The sequence below is a fragment of the Neoarius graeffei genome, chromosome 5, assembly GCF_027579695.1.
Source record: "Neoarius graeffei isolate fNeoGra1 chromosome 5, fNeoGra1.pri, whole genome shotgun sequence".
NCBI lineage: Eukaryota > Metazoa > Chordata > Actinopteri > Siluriformes > Ariidae > Neoarius > Neoarius graeffei.
Window position 1 is genome coordinate 68,203,897 of NC_083573.1, and position 24,951 is coordinate 68,228,847.

The 24,951-nt window shown below is 42.0% G+C and overlaps 1 protein-coding gene across 2 annotated transcripts in view; it reads right to left on the reverse strand.

The window, feature by feature from the left end:
- Positions 1-24,737, reverse strand: part of emc2 (ER membrane protein complex subunit 2) — an 81,920-nt gene extending 57,183 nt beyond the window's left edge. For both annotated transcript variants that reach the window (XM_060922287.1, XM_060922286.1), the window contains exons 1-2: positions 24,655-24,737; positions 6,608-6,721 (exon numbers count right to left, since the gene is read on the reverse strand). In XM_060922287.1, the coding sequence (XP_060778270.1) occupies positions 6,608-6,721; positions 24,655-24,694 (154 nt within the window). In that variant the 5' untranslated portion in view covers positions 24,695-24,737. The remainder of the gene's footprint in view (positions 1-6,607; positions 6,722-24,654) is intronic.
- Between the last annotated feature and the right edge of the window lie 214 nt (positions 24,738-24,951).

Consider the following 24,951-nt stretch of genomic DNA (forward strand, 5'->3'; position numbering starts at 1 on the left):
GTTAAACAAATGAGACAAAAATAAAATATTATACTTGGTCATTTATTTATTGAGGAAAATGATCCAATATTACATATCTGTGAGCGGCAAAAGTATGTGAACCTTTGCGTTCAGTATCTGGTGTGACCCCCTTGTGCAGCAAGAACTGCAACTAAACGTTTCCGGTAACTGTTGATCAGTCCTGCACACCGGCTTGGAGGCATTTTAGCCCTTTCCTCCGTACAGAACAGCTTCAACTCTGGGATGTTGGTGAGTTTCTTCACATGAACTGCTCGCTTCAGGTCCTTCCACAACATTTCGATTGGATTAAGGTCAGGACTTTGACTTGGCCATTCCAAAACATTAACTTTATTCTTCTTTAACCATTCTTTGGTAGAACGACTTGTGTGCTTAGGGTCGTTGTCTTGCTGCATGACTCACCTTCTCTTGAGATTCAGTTCATGGACAGATTTCCTGACATTTTCCTTTAGAATTCGCTGGTATAATTCAGAATTCATTGTTCCATCAATGATGGCAAGCCGTCCTGGCCCAGATGCAGCAAAACAGGCCCAAACCATGATACTACCACCACCATGTTTCACAGATGGGATAAGGTTCTTATGCTGGAATGCAGTGTTTTCCTTTCTCCAAACATAACGCTTCTCATTTAAACCAAAAAGTTCTATTTTGGTCTCATCCATCCACAAAACATTTTTCCAGTAGCCTTCTGGCTTGTCCACGTGATCTTTAGCAAACTGCAGACAAGCAGCAATGTTCTTTTTGGAGAGCAGTGGCTTTCTCCTTGCAGCCCTGCCATGCACACCATTGTTGTTCAGTGTTCTCCTGATGGTGGACTCATGAACATTAGCCAATGTGAGAGAGGCCTTCAGTTGCTTAGAAGTTACCCTGGGGTCCTTTGTGACCTTGCCGACTATTACACGCCTTGCTCTTGGAGTGATCTTTGTTGGTTGACCACTCCTGGGGAGGGTAACAATGACCTTGAATTTCCTCCATTTGTACACAGTCTGTCTGACTGTGGATTGGTGGAGTCCAAACTCTTTAGAAATGGTTTTGTTACCTTTTCCAGCCTGATGAGCATCAACAAGGCTTTTTCTGAGGTCCTCAGAAATCTCCTTTGTTCGTGCCATGATACACTTCCACAAACATGTGTTGTGAAGATCAGACTTTGATAGATCCCTGTTCTTTAAATAAAACAGGGTGCCCACTCACACCTGATTGTCATCCCATTGATTGAAAACACCTGACTCTAATTTCACCTTCAAATTAACTGCTAATCCTAGAGGTTCACATACTTTTTCCACTCACATATGTAATATTGGATCATTTTCCTCAATAAATAAATGACCAAGTATAATATTTTTGTCTCATTTGTTTAACTGGGTTCTCTTTATCTACTTTTAGGACTTGTGTGAAAATCTGATGATGTCTTAGGTCATATTTATGCAGAAATATAGAAAATTCTAACAGGTTCACAAACATTCAAGCACCCCTGTAAATGAGATGCTTCAAAAAATGCATGTGACAGAAATTCTAGAAGTTTGTGGTAGCACCTTCTTAAAAGATTAAAAACATTCCTTTCTGCCGTTGAGACCACAACAGGCAAAGTAAAATGTGTTTGAATGTCAAAGATGTCTTACAAAAATGCCATGCTGGTCGAGCTTCACCCTTTAATAAAAAAAATAAATAAATAAAAAAAGGGCAAGTCGCAACAGAAGTGGAACTTAACATGTCTACCACAGTATCAGATTACAGAGTAAGCAGCGTTTTCGCCCAAAGCTAATATTTACTATAAACGTCATATAGGACGCATCACCACAAAATGAGTCCAGCTGGTCAAAAAAAGTAAAGTTTTGTTTGATATTTTACATCCACAGTTAGTTTACTTTAAAATAAGGTGTCATTTGTTAAATTTGGTGCAGCCAATCCAGACAAAGGTGCAAAAATGTTTAAGGCAGTAGCATCTGAACAGAAACTCAAGCTTGGAGAAAAATCAGCTATAAACTTCGATGTGTAAATTGAAATTAACGCATAGCTCACATTTATTTGTCATACAAAGTCAAATAGGCGGCACGGTGGTGTAGTGGTTAGCGCTGTCGCCTCACAGCAAGAAGGTCCTGGGTTCGAGCCCCGTGGCTGGCGAGGGCCTTTCTGTGTGGAGTTTGCATGTTCTCCCCGTGTCCGCGTGGGTTTCCTCCGGGTGCTCCGGTTTCCCCCACAGCCCAAAGACATGCAGGTTAGGTTAACTGGTGACTCTAAATTGACCGTAGGTGTGAATGTGAGTGTGAATGGTTGTCTGTGTCTATGTGTCAGCCCTGTGATGACCTGGCGACTTGTCCAGGGTGTACCCCGCCTTTCGCCCGTAGTCAGCTGGGATAGGCTCCAGCTTGCCTGCGACCCTGTAGAACAGGATAAAGCGGCTACAGATAATGAGATGAGACAAAGTCAAATAGGTTATAGGGTTTTTTGCAGTATAATATTTTGGTGACAGCCATGAAATAAATATTAAGGAACATACTTCCAGCAAAATTAGAAAAATGCGTGGGTTGTTTTTTGCCGCATTCTCATTTCAAATCACAGTACATCTCTCAGAACGAGCTTCGACTACACTCAACTCATTTTGTGGTGACGTGCCACATACAGTTTCTTTATTTTTATTAATTAAAAGACACTTCATGTGTTAAAATAAAGATGGATGTTTCTCTTTACTTAACTGAGCAGTTCTTGACATTATATGGATTACTACAGTTGTGGAATAAGGCTATTTACTGTATTTTTCATGTTTGATCTCAAACACATTAAGAAGGCCAGAAATTGCACTAATTAACTTTTGACGAGACACAACTGTTAATTGAAAAGCATTCCAGGTGACTCCCTCCTGAAGCTGGTTAAGATAATGCCAAGTGTGTAAAACATCATCAAGGTAAACGGGGACACTTTGAAGAATCTAAAATATGAAAACACATTTTGTCTTGTCAACACTTTTGTTTACCACATAACTCCATATATGTTATTTCATAGTTTTGATGTCCTCAGTATTGTTCTACAATGTAGAAAATAGTTACAACACAGAAAAACCTATGAATAAGTAGGGGTGTGCAAACTTTTGACTGGTACTGTACACACCCATGCTTCTACCACAGCTAGTTGACAGAAAGCTGCTGTAGCATGATTTAAGGCAGTGCTCGTCAACCTGTTGATCATGATGTACCGGTCAATCAGCAAGGCATTTTAGTAGATCACAAGATATTTAAAACTAAATAAAAATTTTAAAAAATGCAATGGGAAAACGCCTGCTGCTTTGCACTGTCTCCGTCTCACACATCACTGCGCACTGCAGTGGAAGAACACGTCAATCCTAACATTACACCTGGGATGACAGGAATGACAATAAAACCTTGAATAACAACTTGTACTTAAAGGTCATAGGCAACGGTTGGAGGTGAAACGTAGAATATCAACTTTATTGTCTAGAAGAACGACCCAAAAAGCGAATTCAATCTTCCTGGTGTCTAATTTGCACCCTAAAATTGAATAAAACAGTTAAAATATACTGTTTTGCCCAATTTCCAAAGGTTTGTTTACATCTCACATGTGGCCCTTTTCCACTACCCTTTTTCAGCTCACTTCAGCCCGACACGGCTCGCGTTTCAACTACCTTAGAGCAGCACGACTCAGCTCGCTTCAGCCCTGCTTCGCACCCAAAACTCGCACCGTTTTGGAGTGGGGCTGAAGCGAGCCAAACCGAGCCGAGTGGGGCTAGGGGTGTGAGGAGACACTCCCCTGTGCACTGATTGGTGAGGAGGAGTGTCCTCACATGCCCACACACGCCCCGCGAGCACGCTGGGATCTGTAAACACCGTAAACCCGGAAGAAGAAGAATTACGAATTACGAGAATTTCTGAAGCCTTATGCGCCTCGCCTCATCTATACGCTCTTGCCAGTATCTGTTGGGGTTGTCGGTGACAACAAGCCACAGCACCAAGACCAGCAACACTAACGACTCCATGTTTATTGTTTACTATCCGGGTAGTGAGACTACCGCTTAAAAGATCACTGATGTCACTGTTTGCGCCGCCTAACGACATCACGTGACGTCCACCCACTTTCGCTAACTCCACCCAATGTGTCCACCCACTTCCAGCCAGCACGGTTGTAGTCGAAATGCAACTCCAACAGCCCCGCTCAGCTCGACTCAGCCCAACTCAGCACGGCACGGCTCAGCCCAACTCAGCCACGTTGGTAGTGGAAAAGCGGCATTATGCGCACTTTCACCGCCAGGGGACCGTCGTCATGACGTCATTTAAGCCAAACAGACTGGGAGCAGTTCTGTGTTTACTTGCGAACCGAGCACACGTGTACGGACTTTGGTCGTGAGAGGTTGTGTAAAATGTCTGATAGCGATTTTGAAGCAGGAACCCTCCAAATTAAAAGAGATGAAACCATATATGTACACTACCGTTCAAAAGTTTGGGGTCACCCAGACAATTTTGTGTTTTCCATGAAAAGTCACACTTTTATTTCCCACCATAAGTTGTAAAATGAATAGAAAATATAGTCAAGACATTTTTCTGGCCATTTTGAGCATTTAATCGACCCCACAAAATAATGTGATGCTCCAGGAACTCAATCTGCTCAAAGGAAGGTCAGTTTTATAGCTTCTCTAAAGAGCTCAACTGTTTTCAGCTGTGCTAACATGATTGTACAAGGGTTTTCTAATCATCCATTAGCCTTCTGAGGCAATGAGCAAACACATTGTACCATTAGAACACTGGAGTGAGAGTTGCTGGAAATGGGCCTCTATACACCTATGGAGATATTGCACCAAAAACCAGACATTTGCAGCTAGAATAGTCATTTAGCACATTAGCAATGTATAGAGTGGATTTCTGATTAGTTTAAAGTGATCTTCACTGAAAAGAACAGTGCTTTTCTTTCAAAAATAAGGACATTTCAAAGTGACCCCAAACTTTTGAACGGTAGTGTATGAGCCTATGGTCGGTGCGAAGCAATCGGTGAATGCGGCTCACTGGTTTGACCATGCGGCCTCGGAATCGGACAGCGACTCGGCTGACTCTGATCGCGGTGACCCCGGACCTCAACAAGACTTGCGCCCAAACGATTTATCCTGGTAGTTATGATAAATTCCTACTTTCGTCGTAATACTAAATAAGAGCCCTTGTGAAGAATAATTAACCTCCTAAGACCCAAGCTGTTTTTTTTACATGCATTTTTTGTTTCTTTTTGCTATTTGGGCTTATTAGAACCTGATTAGAATAAAAACTAAGCATCATCTTTGATAAGATGTACTTTTTGAGAAAAAGTATGTCCACATATGTGGATTCTTGATCTGAATTTCTAAAAAGTGCTGTCCACGTATGTGACCGCTAGGCCCTAGGAGGTTAAACCGCCCTCCCTAGTGGATATAGGGAACAATTACTGGACAGTGCGCCGGTAGGCTGCATTAGCCTGCCATCCGCGGCATTATACTATTTATAGCCGACTCTGAGCGAGGAAATATCCCTTTGTCTCATTTCCACAATGATTGTACAGGATCCCTCAGGATTCTTGACTTGTCAATTGCAAGCAAAAGTAAAAATATTTACCTCCAATCTTCTCCTTTTTGCTTGAGCGTTGCTGCTCCGTTTCTTCTTTGACTGCTTGATTTTGTTTCACGCACACAATCCACTCTCTCCGCCTCATATCTCCTCTTTCGGAAAAAGCCAACCCTCTCGCTCCACCTCTTCTCCTTTTTTGGAAAAAGCCAACCCTCTCGCTCCACCTCTTCTCCTTTTTTGGAAAAAGCCAACCCTCTCGCTCCACCTCTTCTCCTCTTTTGAAAAAAGCCAACCCACTCACTCCGCCTCTTCTTTTTCAGAAAAGCCAATCCTCTCGCTCCGCCCCTTCTCCTCTTCCAGAAAAAGCCAATCCACTCTCTCTGCCTCTTCTCCTCTCTCAGAAAAAAAGGTAAAAACTTCTTCCTGAACCGGTCCCGTTGTTACAGTTCACTGCACAGCAATAAGGCATGGGGTTTTTCTTTGGAAATTCCTGAACGCGCGTCTGCACTCAAACCGAACGGCAATGTAAGTAACCGGAAGTGGACTCAACTCAAGCGGTTTGTTTGTTTGTTTTAAATGACGTCACACGCCGAGTGGTCACGAAAATAGCCAAACAGAAATTCGCCGCAATCTGCGTGAACTTATTTTAATAATTACTTAACAATACTTCTTGGGACCAGAAGAAAATTACAGTGTTTAACATATAAAGTTTCAAATGTGCATAAAATTAAAACCGTTGCCTATGAGCTTTAATCTGAAGCCGGAGCACCGAAAGCATCAGTACATTAATATCCAATACTACTAATACCTTAAACACAATCACACATCAACATCCTTTTCATCTTTGTTGTCGATTATAAAAACTCTTCTACTCGACCACAGCTCGCACTCAATAGCAATCAGAAGCCATTTCTATAATAACATCAGGAATGTTATGAAGAAAAATCAGCGAGGAATGTTTCAGAGACAAACCCCATTACATCCACAAGGTGACCACAGATACGGACTAGGAGGAGACGAAGCCACGTTGTAGAGTCGGAGTTCGGACTTACCGTCATCTCCGAGCTTGGACGCGTGTTCGCTGATGAGCTCCTCGCCAACGTCCACTATCTGCTCACTATTCCTGTAGTTCTCCTCTCGCCACTTTCGGAGTTTGTCCCGCATCTCTGCAAGAGAAAGCAAATTGAAGAATGCAGTGTTTTACACAGAACATGATTTCAGTTTATTACATTTCACACGAACAGTGGAGACACAGGATTAGCCCATGTCTCTGAGAGACTAAAGACTCTTCAACATCACTGCACTGTTCCTGAAGAAGTAACGGAACTGCTGTGTGTAATCAGGACAAAATACACACATCATTTTAGAGCGAGATGAACACGCAGCCTTGACTGGATCAGCCGTGTCCACTGCATTAGCGCTCACTCAACTGGCGAGTCGATGATGGCAAGCTTGTTCATCGTGAAAAAGGTGCCATGTGCCTCACTGAATGGCTGAATCTGATTAGTCAGAAGGTGTTGAGGAACTTTCTAGAACAGCAGCTCTAACAGGTTTATATTAGGGTGTATTCAGACCAGGATAGTTCGATAGTTCACTTGCTTTGGTCCGAACCAAATGGTTTTTTTATTTTTTCATTTTGGTGCGGTTCGCTTTCACACTGTACATTTTAGTAAGCGGACCAAAATCTGTCAACAAAGCCACGCGCCCTGAGGTCGTTCAGCTATTGGTCAGAGACGACACGCGCACAAAGCGTTAAGTTCAAAAGTAGTCATGGAGGCTTTCCGTGCTGTTATTCTTTTTAATGTCAAAGCTATATGCTTTTTCCAGTTTTTACTGTTTTCACAATTGTGCGATTACGATGCTGTTGTACAAGTAATTTATCAACGACGACTTCAAAGGGCAAGGCGGCTACGGAGGATAGCGCTGATGAGCGCACATCATGTTGACAGTTCTGGCTCTTCACGCGAGACGGAGGAGGTACGTGTCGGGATATTCGCCTTATCCATCGTAATAGATGAATTTCTTTTTTGCGTCGCTAGTACCGCCACTTTTTGAAAGAATGTCCCTGATTTTAATGCAGGTCTGACGGAGTTTCTTCACTTTTAGCCGACATTGTTCTGGGGAGCGCGTGAACCCCTTCTCCTTCATTTTCTCACTGAATACAGCAAACACGTCGGCATTTTTGTGTGTTCTCTCAAAGCTCAGATATGTGGACATCTGCCCATATATCCACAAGGGTACGCGTTTCTTCCTCGGCCCACGTTTGCCCCCTACTCATGTTTTGTACTCTGTAGTCTAGCCTACCACTGGTCTGAATGACTGAACGACTGTTGTAAGGTTCCCTTGACAACCGAAACAGTGTTTGCACTTTGCGGTGGAGTGTCAAGACTCTGTTTCCCATAATGCTCGACAAACGACTGAAGCTCCCGAGGTACAAAAAAGCAAAACTGTCAGATTAGGTCCGGTCTGCTTTCACACCTCCAAAAGATCCGCACCAGAGTTCCTTTGGTCCGGACCGAGTCCAACCTTGCAGCTCGGTCTCGGTCCGCTTGTTTGGTCCGGACCAGAGTTCGGTGGTTTGTATTCAGATTAGGGGTGGGCGATATGTATCGTCTGCGATGTCATCGTGAATGTTGTTTTGACGATGTGTAATTTTGCATTATCGAGTTTTTTTTTTTAATTAAGCCGCCAAAAATCAATACAGAGCGGAGCAGACCCGGCGCCAGACACGGACTGACGGACGGGCCTTGAATTGCTTTGGGGGGGGGGCACACATTTTATACGCCAAGCCAGGGCAACACAACTGTTTCTAGCAACCCAGGAGAGCAGCACAGACGTGACGAGTTAAATATTCTAAGAAACCTATAAAGCAACCAAAACAACTTTCCAAAATGTATCAAACATTGCTCAGCATATTAAAAAAGTTTTTGTTTTTTTTTTGCTCCGCTGGCCTCACAACGCACAAAGCTGATTTCGGGTATCTACCGGAAGATGTCGTGATATGATCCCGTCCAGCAATAAAATGTGATTGGCTGAGACAGCTGCTCATTTACCCAGATACCATCTGAAGAAAAAATGCGATTGGTCGGTTGGCTCATTCCACGTCATTAACCCATTGGTTCCCAAGAAATATTAGTCCACGTTTATAGCAATGATCCAGAAATTATTACTAGTGTTTCTGTACTCACGGATAATAATGAATGAACCGATCAGCCGATTTCGAATAGTTTCAATACATTTTAAATTGAGCACATTTTTATTTATTATTGTCATACTGAAAAACTTTGACTTGTAGTTTACGGGTTTTTTTTGAGGGGAAAAAAACAAACAAAGAAGAAGCAGCTGTGACGGGCTCCTATCAGGCCAAGTGCGGTCACTCGCCGGCCACTTTCAGGCATCTTTTTCGGATTAGTGAGACTAGACCCTCTGAACATGAATGGGGAGATATCAATACTGGACTCTGTGAAAACTAACGGTTGCGAAGAGCATATGATTGAAATCGCCATGAAAAGTTGATTATACTTGAGTGTTAGGTTGGTTCTCATGACTCAGAAAAAGCTTTAAAATCCACTTTTCTCGTGGATTATTTTGACACTGCGCAGGCGCAGTGCTTCTATAACGGCAGGAGAGGGACAGCGGAGCACGAAGCTGCAAGATGATTGGAAAGCTGTTGGTTCAGATCGACATATGATTGGTTGTTGGCAGCAGAACAGGCGGGATATTTGCAGACCCGTACTGCCGTCAGAGACGGTTGATTAGAATGTTTGCTGCCGTTACGAACTGTCAATTGAATTATTCATTTTTATTAATTTAAAGTTGTTTAAGAAAATAAATATGGCTTTTCCTTAAATACTTGTGTCACTGCAATGATTCTTTTAGTCATTGTAATTATTGTAATCTTTAAGCAAGTGTTTTTTTTTTTTTTAAATATCGTCAAAATATCGTTAAAATCCTAAAAAATATCGAGATATTATTTTTTGCCCATATCGCCCACCCCTAATTCAGACCAACCCAAAAGGTCCGGACCAAGGGAAATTTGGTTCGTTTGGTCCGGACCAAACAACGTAGGTGTGAATACGCCCTTAATGTGCTTGTTCGAATGTCACTTCTACTGTATATGCTCAGCATAGACAGATATTCAGTTTGTTGATATGGTGAAGTTTTCTGTGAGTAATGGAAGAAGCCTCGAGTTTCAGCTGTATACCCCCTCCACCTTTTCAACCCACAGGGAACAGGTCCTGTTGAACCGTTCACAGCATTTCGATCAAAAAAAAAAAAGGTTCAGAACCTGAAAAGTTGGTTCCCAGCTGGAACCAAAATACAGCTCATTATTCCAGTGCGAGCTGTGACAACATCGGTCAGGGTGTTATTAATTTGGAAAGGAAGCAGAGCGCAGCAATGAAGAATGCAACGGAAAAGGATACACCTTCAGAAAACAAGAGTGCTCTGGAGCATAATATCCCCCGCTGGCAACTATATCTATGCTATTAGTGCTTAATACACCCTCATGGTAACCAAGGGCCATAACTCTGGTAAAATGCGACTGAATTGAACGAAACAGCAATACGCATGTTACCGACATATAACAAAGAATCCTGTCAAGTTTCGTGAAATTCCTCCAAAAATTGTGAGAGGAGTTGATTTCAGAAGGTGAGTATCCTTCCCGGGATGGACGGACATCGCCATGACATAATCCCCATACAGGCTTTTCGGCCAGCGGGGGATTTTTTTTTATTAAAAAAAAAAAAACTTTTTGCCAAATTACATGAAATTCCTCCATAAACTGTGAGGTAGTCACACCTTGATGAAATTGCCAAAGTACAAGTTTGTCAAGGGCATAAACTCTGGTAAAATTTGCCCAAATTAAATGAAATTTCAATATGCGTATAACTGTCATAGAACAATGCCTTTTGGCAAGTTTGGTGAAATTCCTCCTAGGGCTGCTCGATATTGGAAAAAATCAATATCACGATTTTTTCAGTAAATATCGATATCGCGATTTTTAAAACGATATTTATACACTTTTTTTTAAAGCCCTGATCATCAACACCCAAGGCACCGGGCCACATTTTTATAGTACAGGCCTCATAGGCTACCTGTCAACCCTTCCCGTTGTACCCTGAAACGCCTTTTACTTAAACTATTTACTGTGCAAGCGCGTACTTTGCATAGGTCCTATAGCCTGCACAAGGCTCACGTTCTCCTCACTCAACATTTCCGATCACAGAGGATGGAGCCAGCGCTGGTATTACCAGTGATTACTGCGTAACGTCCACACTGGCTCGTAGCCAGCCAAGGATAAAATCTCTCTCTCACACACACACTACAACGTAAGCTTGTGTGTTGTTAAGACACCAACATTAAACACGCACAATATAGAGACAAGTCCTTAAGAATTAACATACATGAAAATAGGCTTCTCTTCCTTCATCTTCCAAATGTGGACTCCGCTATCTTTTTGGCATGTCAGCATTGAAATACCATTTGCAGAGATATTTCACTCGCCATTAAGAAAAGTAAAAGCAACACATGATTAGGGCTACATGATTAGCAGGGGGACACCGTTTTAAGCGCACAGAATTTTAAAAACAATGTAATTACATCTGAGTCCGTCTACATCGCGCAATAAACCCGTCCTTAGCAGAACCTACTTCAAAGCATGATGCTAGCTGCAGATGCACAAGTCAAAATCAAATGAACCCAACATGCCGCGGCGGGCAACATTAACTAGACAAGGACACTCTAACGAGTGCAAACCCCGCCTTTTCCCTATTAAAATACATTGGGCGAAAATTTCGAAGTTCTGCCATGACCTTGACCTTTGACCTCCAAAATTTAATGGTTTCCTTCCTGGGTGATTGGCAACACATACAAAATTTGGTCCAAATCGATCCATTGGTTCTTGAGATATCTTGCAGACAGACAGACAGACAGACAGACAGACAGACAGACACAGACTGACGCAGGTGAAAATAATAACCGCTCCGACTACTGTCGGCGGGGTTAATAACCAAACTGCCTTACCTTAAAACGCTGCCTTGACCACAGGACGACTCGCAATTATTCCACTTAAATCCACACGGTTTAACACATCTAACACAGCTAGCAAGCTGGATATGTGCTAATATTGTTGTGCTTGTTTTCTTCCGTAGATGCCATTTTTACATTACCCAGTCCCACATCCAAAAATATGACGTAAATATATGTTAATTGTATTATTATAACTATTAGCAAGCAAATCAAACAACATATTAAGAAATCAATATATCAAATCACCCGACACGTATGAAAACAGAAGAACTGATTTTTTACTGTTGCGGAGATATCGCGGGAGTAGAATGGATGACGTATGCAAGGCTACGGTGTGCCTTAGGGGACAGAAGGGTTCGTTTTACCTTACTGTCACGTCAATGTTATTGTTGTTTTATTGCCATTGTAGAAATATTGTGCACGTCCCTTTCGACAAATGACAAAAAATCGTTTCATATCGATATTATGAATTTTGATATCGTTTGACACCAATATCGATATCGTGATAAAAATACGATATATTGCACAGCTCTAATTCCTCCACAAATTGCGAGAGGAGTTGATTTGAGAAGGAAAACACACTCATGAAATTGTCAAAGTATAATTTTGGTAATCGAGGGCTGTAACGCTGGTAAAATGTGACCGAATTGAACGAAATTAAAATATATATGTGTACTACCGACATACAACAATGCCTCTTATCAAGTTTCATGAAATTCCTCCACAAATTGTGAGAGGAGTTGATTTCAGACGGTGAGCATCCTTTCCTGGGATGGACAGACAGACATCGCCAAGATATTATCCCCCTTCGGGCCTTTTGGCCAGCAGGGGCTAGAAACGGACTGAAAACAAGCATCTGCAATAACAGAACAAAAGCTCACACGTAATCTTTGCACATCGCCTTCTTGCTACTACGGTTTACTCCCTTTATGTATTGTGCAACACCCTCCGTTCATGACACACCCTTGCTTACAATGGCTCTCCTCAAAACTGGTGAAAACGTGGGCCGGTTCACTAGCTGGCACCAAGGTTCAAAGACTCCTGAACGGAACTGGTTCAAGAACCTGTTCCCTGCTGGTTGAAAAGGGGTAGGAGAGAACTTTCCACAAAAACTGCATTTTGTGTCTAAAACCCTGTCCACACTAGGGATTTTGTACCGATACGATGCTACTTTCGTACCGCAACACCTGTCCACACTAGCAACTATACCGGTACAGTAGCGGTATAACTGTATCAGTACGAAACCCACAAATTAGGGCTGTAACGATACACCCAACTCACGATTCGATTCGTATCGCGATTTTTGACCCACGATTCGATACGCCCACAATTTTTTTTAAATGTTTTTTTAAAGTAGTAAATTTGACTTATTAACATTTACTTACTTACATTAACTATTTAATAACAAATAATTCAGACCACTGCAGAGAATGAGTAATATGTATGCAAAAATGAACAAATGTATATCCAAAGATTGTTTTATTTCTCAAAATAATACTGTTGAGGGGCGGCACGGTGGTGTAGTGGTTAGCTCTGTCGCCTCACAGCAAGAAGGTCCTGGGTTCGAGCCCCGGGGCCGGCGAGGGCCTTTCTGTGCGGAGTTTGCATGTTCTCCCCGTGTCCGCGTGGGTTTCCTCCAGGTGCTCCGGTTTCCCCCACAGTCCAAAGACATGCAGGTTAGGTTAACTGGTGACTCTAAATTGAGCGTAGGTGTGAATGTGAGTGTGAATGGTTGTCTGTGTCTATGTGTCAGCCCTGTGATGACCTGGCGACTTGTCCAGGGTGTACCCTGCCTTTCGCCCGTAGTCAGCTGGGATAGGCTCCAGCTTGCCTGCGACCCTGTAGAAGGATAAAGCGGCTACAGATAATGAGATGAGATGAGATGAGATGATACTGTAGTGTGGACAGATGCGCTAAACTGTACCGGTATACTTTGTATCGATACAGTTATACCACTCTCGTACCGGTATATATGTGAACACAGCTTTATTAAAAGACAGACTGGTGAGGGAACAACTCTTTATAACAACCACCACCTTGATTCACGGAAATGCCACGAGACCAAAAGTGGATAAAAAGCGTGAGGTGTTGTTCTTTAATATTTTTTTAAGTGTTGGGAAATTGCTTTGGTCTGAGACGGGAAAAAAAAAGAAAAACCCACACACACTTCTGGACCTGATAGGAAAATCATCAACGGCATTACCAGCAAAGGTCATTACCACCCCAAAGTTCATTTATTCCTTGAAGCATTTAATACTGCAACACATGTCCAGCTAGCTCTGGCCTTTGGATAACACAGTGCTATAAAACTAGATCAAAATTCTTTATTTTACTCAATCGTAATGAAATCTACATGGTTTCTTTTATGCATTTTAACTTCAATTACTTCTTATTGTTGTTTCCCCCCCCCATGTCCGAGTTACCACCTGCTTTTCAGAATTAACATTTTGCCAAGCTTGAATGTGTTATAATTAGTAATGACGATCAGAGGTCTGCATATGGACTGATGCAGGACACTGTTCCCACAATGACACTGTGTTAATGACTGAACCAGCTCATTGCAAGACACTGTTAATAAGTGATACATGGTACAGTGGAAATGTGGTTAAAGACAAGTGTCCTGTGTTCACATGTAAGATTTGGTTTGCGTCAAATGTCTCACACACACTGCAAAAAATCGAGGGCTGTTTTGGGCAGTACGGTGGTGTAGTGGTTATCTTTGTCGCCTTACAGCAAGAAGGTTCCGGGTTCGAACCCCACGGCCGACGGGGGCCTTTCTGTGTGGAGTTTGCATGTTCTCCCCGTGTCTGCGTGGGTTTCCTGCAGGTGCTCCGGTTTCCCCCACAGTCCAAAGACATGCAGATTCGATACAATGGGGCCACTATAACTGGCACAAGCTGTAATGGTTTCCAAGCCATAATGTACATACATATGTAACCCATAGGAAATGGTTACCATTTAGCTATTATTAACAGTAAAATGTTATAGCACAGTTTGACCTCAGGGTGGCGCACGGGCACCATATTCAGCGGTTGTTATGCCAACCACATTAGTTCCTCATTCCACCTTGACACTAAGAGTACACCGAGCCTAACGTCCGAAAGGAAAAGGTAAAAATTACATTGCGATTGCCAAATTTGCTGTTAAATGTAATCAGATTCAATGCTAGTTATTTATTTTATATCAAAGATCTATCCAAGAAGTGAAAGCCAATGTGAACAGCGTTCCAGTCTGTTGTATTTTTCACCACGAAACTCCGGTAAGCAGAGCTACTTGTTAACTTGACCGTTATTGTAAAATCGAATGCTGTGATGTAGACCATGATAATTACACTTTATAAAAACCAATCGGAGTCTGATAAGCGATATTTTGCTAGTATTAAATGTTTTAATCAGCAGTGGTAGATCTTTATCACTGCTATAGTTTAATCCTATTTCCAAATTGTTTGGCAACTTCTGTTAGCTGTAGGCTAACTCTATACTGAAAATCTGTAGGGTTGGCTAGCTGACTAATGCGGGCTCGCGCCCTAGTAAAATTGTGTGAACGTTGGTCGTGTGAATGGTGAATGTAGTGTTACGCTGATGAGCGCACATCATGTGACAGTTCTGGCTCTTCACGCGAGACGGAGGAGGTATGTGTCGGGATATTCGCCTTATCCATCGTAATAGATGAATTTCTTTTTTGCGTCGCTAGTACCGCCACTTTTTGAAAGAATGTCCCTGATTTTAATGCAGGTCTGACGGAGTTTCTTCACTTTTAGCCGACATTGTTCTGGGGAGCGCGTGAACCCCTTCTCCTTCATTTTCTCACTGAATACAGCAAACACGTCGGCATTTTTGTGTGTTCTCTCCAAAAGCTCAGATATGTGGACATCTGCCCATATATCCACAAGGGTACGCGTTTCTTCCTCGGCCCAAGTTTGCCCCCTACTCATTTTTTGTACTCTGTAGTCTAGCCTACCACTGGTCTGAATGACTGAACGACTGTTGTCAGGTTCCCTTGACAACCGAAACAGTGTTTGCACTTTGCGGTGGAGTGTCAAGACTCTGTTTCCCATAATGCTCGACAAACGACGGAAGCTCCCGAGGTACAAAAAAGCAAAACTGTCGGATTAGGTCCGGTCTGCTTTCACACCTCCAAAAGATCCGCACCAGGGTTCCTTTGGTCCGGACCGAGTCCGACCTTGCAGCTCGGTCTCGGTCCGCTTGTTTGGTCCGGACCAGAGTTCGGTGGTTTGTATTCAGACCAACCCAAAAGGTCCGGACCAAGGGAAATTTGGTTCGTTTGGTCCGGACCAAACAACGTAGGTGTGAATACGCCCTTAGAATCAAGAACAGGAATCTTAGAATCAAGAACAGGTTCCTCATAAAGTGGCCAGTGAGTGTACATTTAAGTATTCGCTTGAAAGGACCACAGACTACCAAAAACACCTAACCATCAAAACTTTTTTTTTTTTTACACTGATAAATTTAATAATACTGGCATCTCAAAATAGAGCCTTATAAAATACCTATTTAGACACCGAGTAATTAGTGAGATGAACTTTAATACCCTCAAGGCTCCTGTAGGCAATGACAGCGTGTGTTTTCTTGTTCTAGAGGGGGGCACATATTTTTATATCTTAGTTAGGACCACATTTACCCACAAAGGTAGTAATATCTAAGGCCCCCGTCACGCTTATTCAGAATTAGCAGGAATCAAGCAGAACCAGCCGGAATTAAACATTTTTCAAAATGTGTGTGGGAATTTCAAACTGACCAACATTCTTACAGCTTTGCAAGAATGCTGTTCAAATACTTAGAACGCGCTTCAAACCCGCCTTGAATGATTCTTGCACATTCCGGGTGTATTAGCTTTCGAATGCAGTTCAAATGTAGTTGGAATACCTCGAATGCTGTAAAAATATTAAGAATGCACTTCGAATGCCGTACGAGCGCGGTTCGATCGCTGCCCGAATAGCACCCGAAGTCTGGTCGGAAGGTGCCTCGAATGCTGTACGAATTCACCTCAAATGCAGTCAGAACGCTCCCAGAATAGCCACCGAATATGTTCCGAACATCTAAGAACTCAAAGAGAATGCAGCTCGAATACTTAGAATGTACTTCGAATATCCTGGAACATACAAAGAATTTTTATTCCGACGGCATTCCGGCTCATTCTGGCAGGATTTGAAGTGGCTTGCCATTTCGATTTTTCCCTCGAACGCCATCAGAATGTTTCGAATGCTGTTGGAATGCCGTAAGAATATTTAGAATGCAGTTAGAATTCGACACATCGAATGCCGTTCGATATTTCTTCTCTTCGAATGCACCTCGAATGTTTTGAGCATGAGCAAAACATTCGGGCCGGCCACAAGAATGGGCCCGGATGTTTGGAATGCACTCAGTCAGAATTTTTAGAGATGCACTTCGAATATCCCGGAACATCCGAAGAATTTTCATTCCGATGGCATTCCGGCTCTAGTGTGACTACGCTATAAAGGCCAATTTATGCTGACAACCCAGTCCTCGCAATGTCTGCGTAGCCCCCGCACCTTCGCAGACGCTCTGCGCGCACCTCCCAAAAATTGTGACCACCGCAGAAGCCTCACAGACAGCGCCGCAGACAAGAGGGCTCTGATTGGTCCACTCTACATCCGCTGTACACGCACTTCCGCTTCCCTACTTTCCCGGTTTGGTTTGTTTTCACGACCGGCATTTTTAAAAACACGAGCGAAGATGGAGCAGCACGAAGAGCGGTTGATTGAGGAAGTGAGGAAGTACGGACATCTATACGACTCCAGTTCTAGTCTCATCTCATCTCATCATCTCTAGCCGCTTTATCCTGTTCTACAGGGTCGCAGGCAAGCTGGAGCCTATCCCAGCTGACTACGGGCGAAAGGTGGGGTACACCCTGGACAAGTCGCCAGGTCATCACAGGGCTGACACATAGACACAGACAACCATTCACACTCACATTCACACCTACGCTCAATATAGAGTCACCAGTTAACCTAACCTGCATGTCTTTGGACTGTGGGGGGAAACCGGAGCACCCGGAGGAAACCCACGCGGACACGGGGAGAACATGCAAACTCCACACAGAAAGGCCCTCGCCGGCCACGGGGCTCGAACCCAGGACCTTCTTGCTGTGAGGCGACAGCGCTAACCACTACACCACCGTGCCGCCCCCCAGTTCTAGTCATTATAAGTAACCGGAGGATAAACACTCCACTAAACACACCCACCAACTACTCCTAGTGACTTCGCACCCCCTTGTGTTGTGCCGGTGAATAACATCGCGCACGCCTATTCCCCCGCTCAACAATAAATTACAACTGTCTGCGAAAAGCTGTCTGCAAAAGCCTTGTCGCAAGAGCATGCAGAGGCCTTTAGGCTTTGACCTTCTGGGGATATTTGGATAGACCCAATGAGAAAAACTAAAAACAAGCCTAACGAGGTTTCCTTTTGGTCACTGAGGTAAAGGTTCGAGTTAGATTTTGGTGCAGGCATAATTTTGACAAGCAAGGTCCTCATAAGTACAGGAACACAGATGTTTGTGTGATGAAGATATGTTCACAGTAAAGCTCAATTACTCAGCACGCGCCTGCGAGTTCCTTCTTTACTAAATGCATCATACAACGAGGATTACACTAGTCTCCTTTTTCTTCTTCTTTTGGCCGTTTCCGTTAAAGGCCCAGTCCCACAACACCGATAACTATAGCTATAACTACAACTCTGCCTGAATTTAGTTCCAGTCTGGAGCAGTCACACCACAACTATAATATCGGTTGGTTCTGACACTCGGAAATAAACGCATGCAACTTAGGAACAGTCATGGAAGTTTTTCCAAGTAGTAGCAGCACATTATTCCGGGTCACACTGTACAGCTTGGACTTCAAAAACAACCCATGCACACACTCCAGTGGTTGATAAAATACAGATAGGTCACGGACTACAGAAATATAATTAAAAAAAGGGATATAAAATACGGAGTGGTTACAGATTTGAATACGGATGCATCACGGATGCTAATAATTTACAGATTGGTCACGGATGTTTCAGTATATTACAGACTGGTTACGGATTTCATACAGACGATGCATCACGGATAAAAAAAATTAAGAAGTCTAAAACAAATGTTTGGACTGCCGGAGTTCATAATTAAAATATCTTGCCTGCATTTGTGTGCTTACTTTATTAATTTACTATTGATATTTCATGGAAAACATCACATATCCATGAATAAAAGATCCGTGCTTTTTTTGTATTATATATTTTTTTATTTTCCATGACTTCATGATGCAACAAGGATGTACAAAGATGCCCGGAAAAACAGCACATGCTCAGATAACGTCACATGTAAACAATTACCTGACTGATCAGATGTTTTATTGGATCAGGTAGGTCCAGGCCTGAGGGGAAGGGGGAGAGGAAAAAAATGGCTCCAGAAGCACTCTCACTGATACCAATAAACCCAGGCATGGGCTATAGCTATCGTTATTGGTCTGGTGTGACCATCAACCACATAACCTGCAGGGGACTGATTTATTTATAGTTATCATTATAGTTATCGGTATTGTGGGACCGAGCCTTAAAGTGCATATCACGGGTAAATTCAGGAGCAAGATCAATGTAATTCTCTTATTTTATATTAAACTTTGGTCAAATATCTGTCACATTTTGCATTTTGTGCAATTTTTTTTTACCTTGCGCAATACCAGAAAAATTCAGTTGAAATCGAGCCATTTGAGGCGAATTGGTCCGCCTCTGAAAAAACTTGGCATTTGGATTTCCCAGCAAACACTGATTTTTGTGACGTCACGTGCGGGACGCCTCCCTCTGAATCCTACGTCAGCGCTGGTTTGTTTATGAGAAAACGACCTGGTGGTTTTCTGCAAATTTCTTCAACGTTATCACGTAATTATTAAAATGGTTAACAGATGTATCGTAGGAGGGTGTAGCAACACCAATCATGATGGGATTAGTACTCATCGTTTCCCAAAAGACCGGACAATGAGAGAGAAATGGGAGCGCTTCGTGCGAGGCACCCGGAAAAATTGGCTACATGCTACAGACTACAGCATTATCTGCGGTGCTCACTTTACAAAGCCCGACGACTTTGAGCACTATTTGCAGTGGGAAATGGGCTTCGCGAGGCAACTTGATCTGAAAAAAAGACGCAATCCTATCTGTCAGAACGCCCAAAGCAACACCGTCTCCATCTGTGTCAGCGTCACCAAAGGAGCCAGCCGTGTTCATCTCCCCTGACAGAAGACGAAGTGCCGCATCCACCGAGGCCCTCGAAGCCGAGGACCAAGCAGAGCCGAGAAAAAGACCAAGAAAATCGGCAATTCACAAGTTGACTGTTGCCAGGGTAAGAAATAATTCTGACATCTCATTATATTCTTCATCCAAAGGTGAAGTAACATTGCGCTCAGGTGACAATTCCATATTTCAATGCAAAATCGCTCGCTGCTAAACTTGGTCTACACAGGCTGTGCACTGAAACCGTGCAAGCTCGCGCAGCCTGCTGGCGCTTCCGCAGATGACGTCACGAATCTGGCTCCAGACTCCCTTGGGATTTTTCCAGACGCGTTTTGTTATTTTATTTTTTTCTGCTGTAGACAGCTGGCCTTGTGCAAAATTACCCTTCTGGATGAGTGTGTAAAGGGACATACTTTCATATAAAAAAAAACAAAATTGGTCCAGGATATGCACTTTAAGGGCCACCACAGTGGATAAAATCCCTCCATCTCCTCCAGTCCTCCGTATCTTTTTCTGTAGCATCAACCGTCCTCATGTCCTCCTTCACCACATCCATAAATCTCATCTTTGGGCTTCCTCTTTTCCTTCTCCAGCATTCTTTTCCCAATATACCCTGGATCTCTCCTCCGTACGTGTCCAAACCATCCCAATCTCACCTCCCTCACTTTGTCTCCAAGCCGTCCTACATGTGCTGTCCCTCTAATATACTAATTTCTCATCCTGTCCAACTTTGTCCCTCCCAATAACAATCTCAACATCTTTAACTCCTCTACCTCCAGTTCAGCCTCCAGTCTTTTTGTCAGTCCCACTGTCTCCAAACCATACAACATCGCTGCTCTTACGACGGTCTTGTACACTTTCACTCTTGCTGGCAAGCTTCTGTCACAAATCACTCCTGACACTCTCCTCCATCCATTCCAACCTGCTTGCACGCTCTTCTGTACTCACCATTACTTTATCCAGTTGACCCCAGATATCTGAACTCATCTGCTTTGACCACCTCTATTCCTTGTAGCCGTACCACTCCACTGTCCTCACCCTCACATGTACTCCGTCTTACTCCTACTGACTTTCATTCCTCTCCTCTCTAAATTTTCTTCCACTTGCTCCTTGTTCTCACTACAGATCACAATATCATCTGCAAACATCATTGTCCAGGGGGCCTCGTGCCTGGTGTCATCTGTCAACCTGTCCATTATTATTGCAAACAGGAAAGGGCTTAGAGCCGAGCCCTGGTGCAATCCTACATCCACTTGAAATGTCTCAATCATTCTCACTGTCCTCATACATATCCTGCACCAATCTCGCATACTTCTCCACCACTCCTGATTTCCTCATGCAATACCACGACTCCTCTCTCAGCACCCTGTCATATGCCTTCTCTAAATCCACAAACACACAGTGCAGCTCCTTCTGGCTTTCTCTATACTTTCTTTATGGGTTGTTTTACAATCAGGGTACAAAGTTTGTGTCACAGGGGTCCAAAATTCAAATTTAAAAAAAAAAACTATAAAATCTGCACTTTTGGAAATTAATAGCCTACACATATGAACATAGGTATTGTATAATAGTTTGTATTATAACAAGATTAAGTGTAGCTTTAAGCAGGGATGGGAGAAACAAATGAAGTGATTCTCGGAGAGTTTTTGACAATTCAGAATCCACTACTTCCACAGTGCTTTTAAATATAAGGCTGTAAGCTTTGTGTTAGTTGTCTCTAATATTTATGTCCCAATATCTTGACCACATTTTAGGATGAAAATAATCATTTTAGATATGTTATTTTATATTGAAAAATTAGCTGTCTCGGACGGAGAGGACATTTTTTTGACACAATTGCATACTAATTTGATCAAAATAGTCTGAAAACTTACTGGCATTCAACATTAAAACTTAACTATGTTTCCAATGATATGGAAACAAATGTGTTTTATGGTATAAAGAATGATGTAAGCGCATCCCTTTTGGAGCTACCTGTGGTCAAAAAAGCACTTTTTCTAAATGACATGAGTAATTTTGCTAAATATGACATATATTGCCATACATTCACCAAAAACTAAAAACTATTAAATTTAAAAAAAACTATTCCGCACTACCTCAACTTAACAGCTGCTAGTTTGTTTATTCTGCTTATTTCATGTTTATCTGCTATACCTCAAGTGCCCTTAACTGTTTGGTTATTTGAACCAATTTGTGTGTGTGTGTGCGCGCATGCGTGTATGTATGTATATATGAGTGTTTAGTCTACGTCTAGTTCATATCTAGAGTGTTTATACTGTTTATATCAGACCTGGGCATTTTACGGCCCGCGGGCCGCATCCGGCCCTTTGGTTCATTCTGACCGGCCCGCGTAAGGTTAATGAGAAATGACAAAATAAACGTATTTTCTAATTTTACCTCATGCATGGACTGAATGTGCATTGCTTTTATTTTGAAGTTGTGTTCAACAAAAACGCAATGCGCGCGAGATGAAAATGACATGAAATCCCACGAAACCTAATCCCGCGATAACTACTTCCCTAAGTCCAGACCAACCACAAACTTGTACGTCATCCTTCAAACGGTCCAGCCAATCACATCGTGTGACGTCACCAGCAGGCGCCGGAGCCGATCTCCGGCGAAAAGCACCAAATGAGGTGATTAGACTACAAATGTGGGCATCATTATTATAATATGATGCATCTTGCTTGATATTTGGAGTAGAAAGACAATATTGTGATGTCTTTATTGTGTTTTGGGGTGAATGTGACTGGGGGCAAAAAAAAAAGGTACAAACGTTCACATTTTGTTAACCATTGTTTTGGGAAATTTGATTGAATAAATGACATTTTTTGTAAGGCAACCTCGTTTTTTTTCCATACTCTTACCAGTCTTAGCAGCTTGTAAAAACAATGTTATTTATTGCTTTATATAAAGAAATACAATTAATATTATGCAGAATTTAGTTCAGCCTTTTGGTCCGGCCCTCCACAAAATTTTCTGTTTCTCATGTGGCCCCATGGAAAAAATAATTGCCCACCCCTGGTTTATATTGTCTGTTTGAGTGTTTAGTCTGTGTGTAGTTCTTATCTAGTGTTTACACTGTTTATATTGTCTGAGTGTTTAGTCTATGTCTTGTTTTATCTTGTGTTTATACTGTTTATTTATACTGTTTATATTGTCTGAGTGTTTAGTCTATGTCTTGTTTTATCTTGTGTTTATACTGTTTATTTATACTGTTTATATTGTCTGAGTGTTTAGTCTATGTCTTGTTTTATCTTGTGTTTATACTGTTTATTTATACTGTTTATATTGTCTGAGTGTTTAGTCTATGTCTTGTTCTTATCTAGACTGTTTATACTGTTTGAGTGTTTAGTCTATGTCTAGATCCTATCTAGTGTTTATACTGTTTATATTGTCTGTGAGTGTTTAGTCTGTGTGTAGTTCTTATCTAGTGTTTACACTGTTTATATTGTCTGAGTGTTTAGTCTGTCTTGTACTTATCTAGTGTTTATACTGTTTATTTATACTGTTTGAGTGTTTAGTCTATGTCTAGATCCTATCTAGTGTTTATACTGTTTATATTGTCTGAGTGTTTAGTCTGTGTGTAGTTCTTATCTAGTGTTTACACTGTTTATATTGTCTGAGTGTTTAGTCTATGTCTTGTTTTATCTAGTGTTTATACTGTTTATTTATACTGTTTATATTGTCTGAGTGTTTAGTCTGTCTTGTTCTTATCTAGACTGTTTATTTATACTGTTTGAGTGTTTAGTCTATGTCTAGATCCTATCTAGTGTTTACACTGTTTATATTGTCTGAGTGTTTAGTCTATGTCTTGTTTTATCTAGTGTTTATACTGTTTATTTATACTGTTTTAAATTGTTTGAGTGTTTAGTCTATGTCTAGTTCCTATCTAGACTGTTTATACTGTTGTTTGTTTTTTTCAGTTATTCTGTTTTTATTTATTGCATTGCCAGTTTGCACTGTGGGTCAGAGAGGACTGATAGGAAAAAGGAAAAAAGGGCATTTTGGAATTGGTGTCAAGAATTGTAAGTGCTAGCTAGCCAGGTAGTTAGCTTCGTTGCAGCCAGTTAGCTCGCTTAGGTAACTTCTCAGATGCTAGTTGGCCACCCAGGTTTCCTACAATTCCTACAATGTTTAACATAGACTAAACACTCAGACAATATAAACAGTGTAAACACTAGATAAGAACTACACACAGATCTGTGCTGTATGTCGAGCATGTATAGCAGATTTGACAATAAAGTTGACTTGAAATAACGTTATCACCAAATTTTTTTTGCATGGTAAATAGAGCTATCACAGGGCTACAATAAACAACCAAATTTATTTAGTCAAGCCTTTTGATATTGAAGATAAGTGTTAAATGTGATGTTTAGCTTGCGTACCCTGATTGTAAAACAACCCTTATACTTTTCCACTTGTGTCCTTAATTGTAGGAAACCTGGGTGGCCAACTAGCATCTGAGAAGTTACCTAAGCGAGCTAACTGGCTGCAACGAAGCTAACTACCTGGCTAGCTAGCACTTACAATTCTTGACACCAATTCCAAAATGCCCTTTTTTCCTTTTTTTTTAACAGTACAGGCATAACTACATAGAGAATACACATTCTAACTGGCTTGTTCAGGAATTACTTAGCACTCTACAACCTAACTATTAGCACGCTAGCTTTAGCGCTAATTTGTCCAGCTAGCGTTAGCTAAATATAAAACTCAGAGATGTGGGAGTATGAAATTATATTAATACTTCTTACACACGTTCAGCTCATGCATAAAATAATCCCGACAAAGTCAAAACAGTTCGAAAAAAATCTACTATTTACCTTCCCAAGTGACATCGTACAGTTCCGAGACCGACGCCATTTTTACTGCGACCACCTTCCTCTGGATTAACCACTGTCTCACAGTTATGACGTCAGCCGGCCTAGTAACCGCATACTGTCAATACAGTCTGTAAAGTTTAGCTCACCATATAATTAATTCTTCACATCACATTATCTCTAGCCGCTTTATCCTTCTACAGGGTCGCAGGCAAGCTGGAGCCTATCCCAGCTGACTACGGGTGAAAGGCGGGGTACACCCTGGACAAGTCGCCAGGTCATCACAGGGCTGACACATAG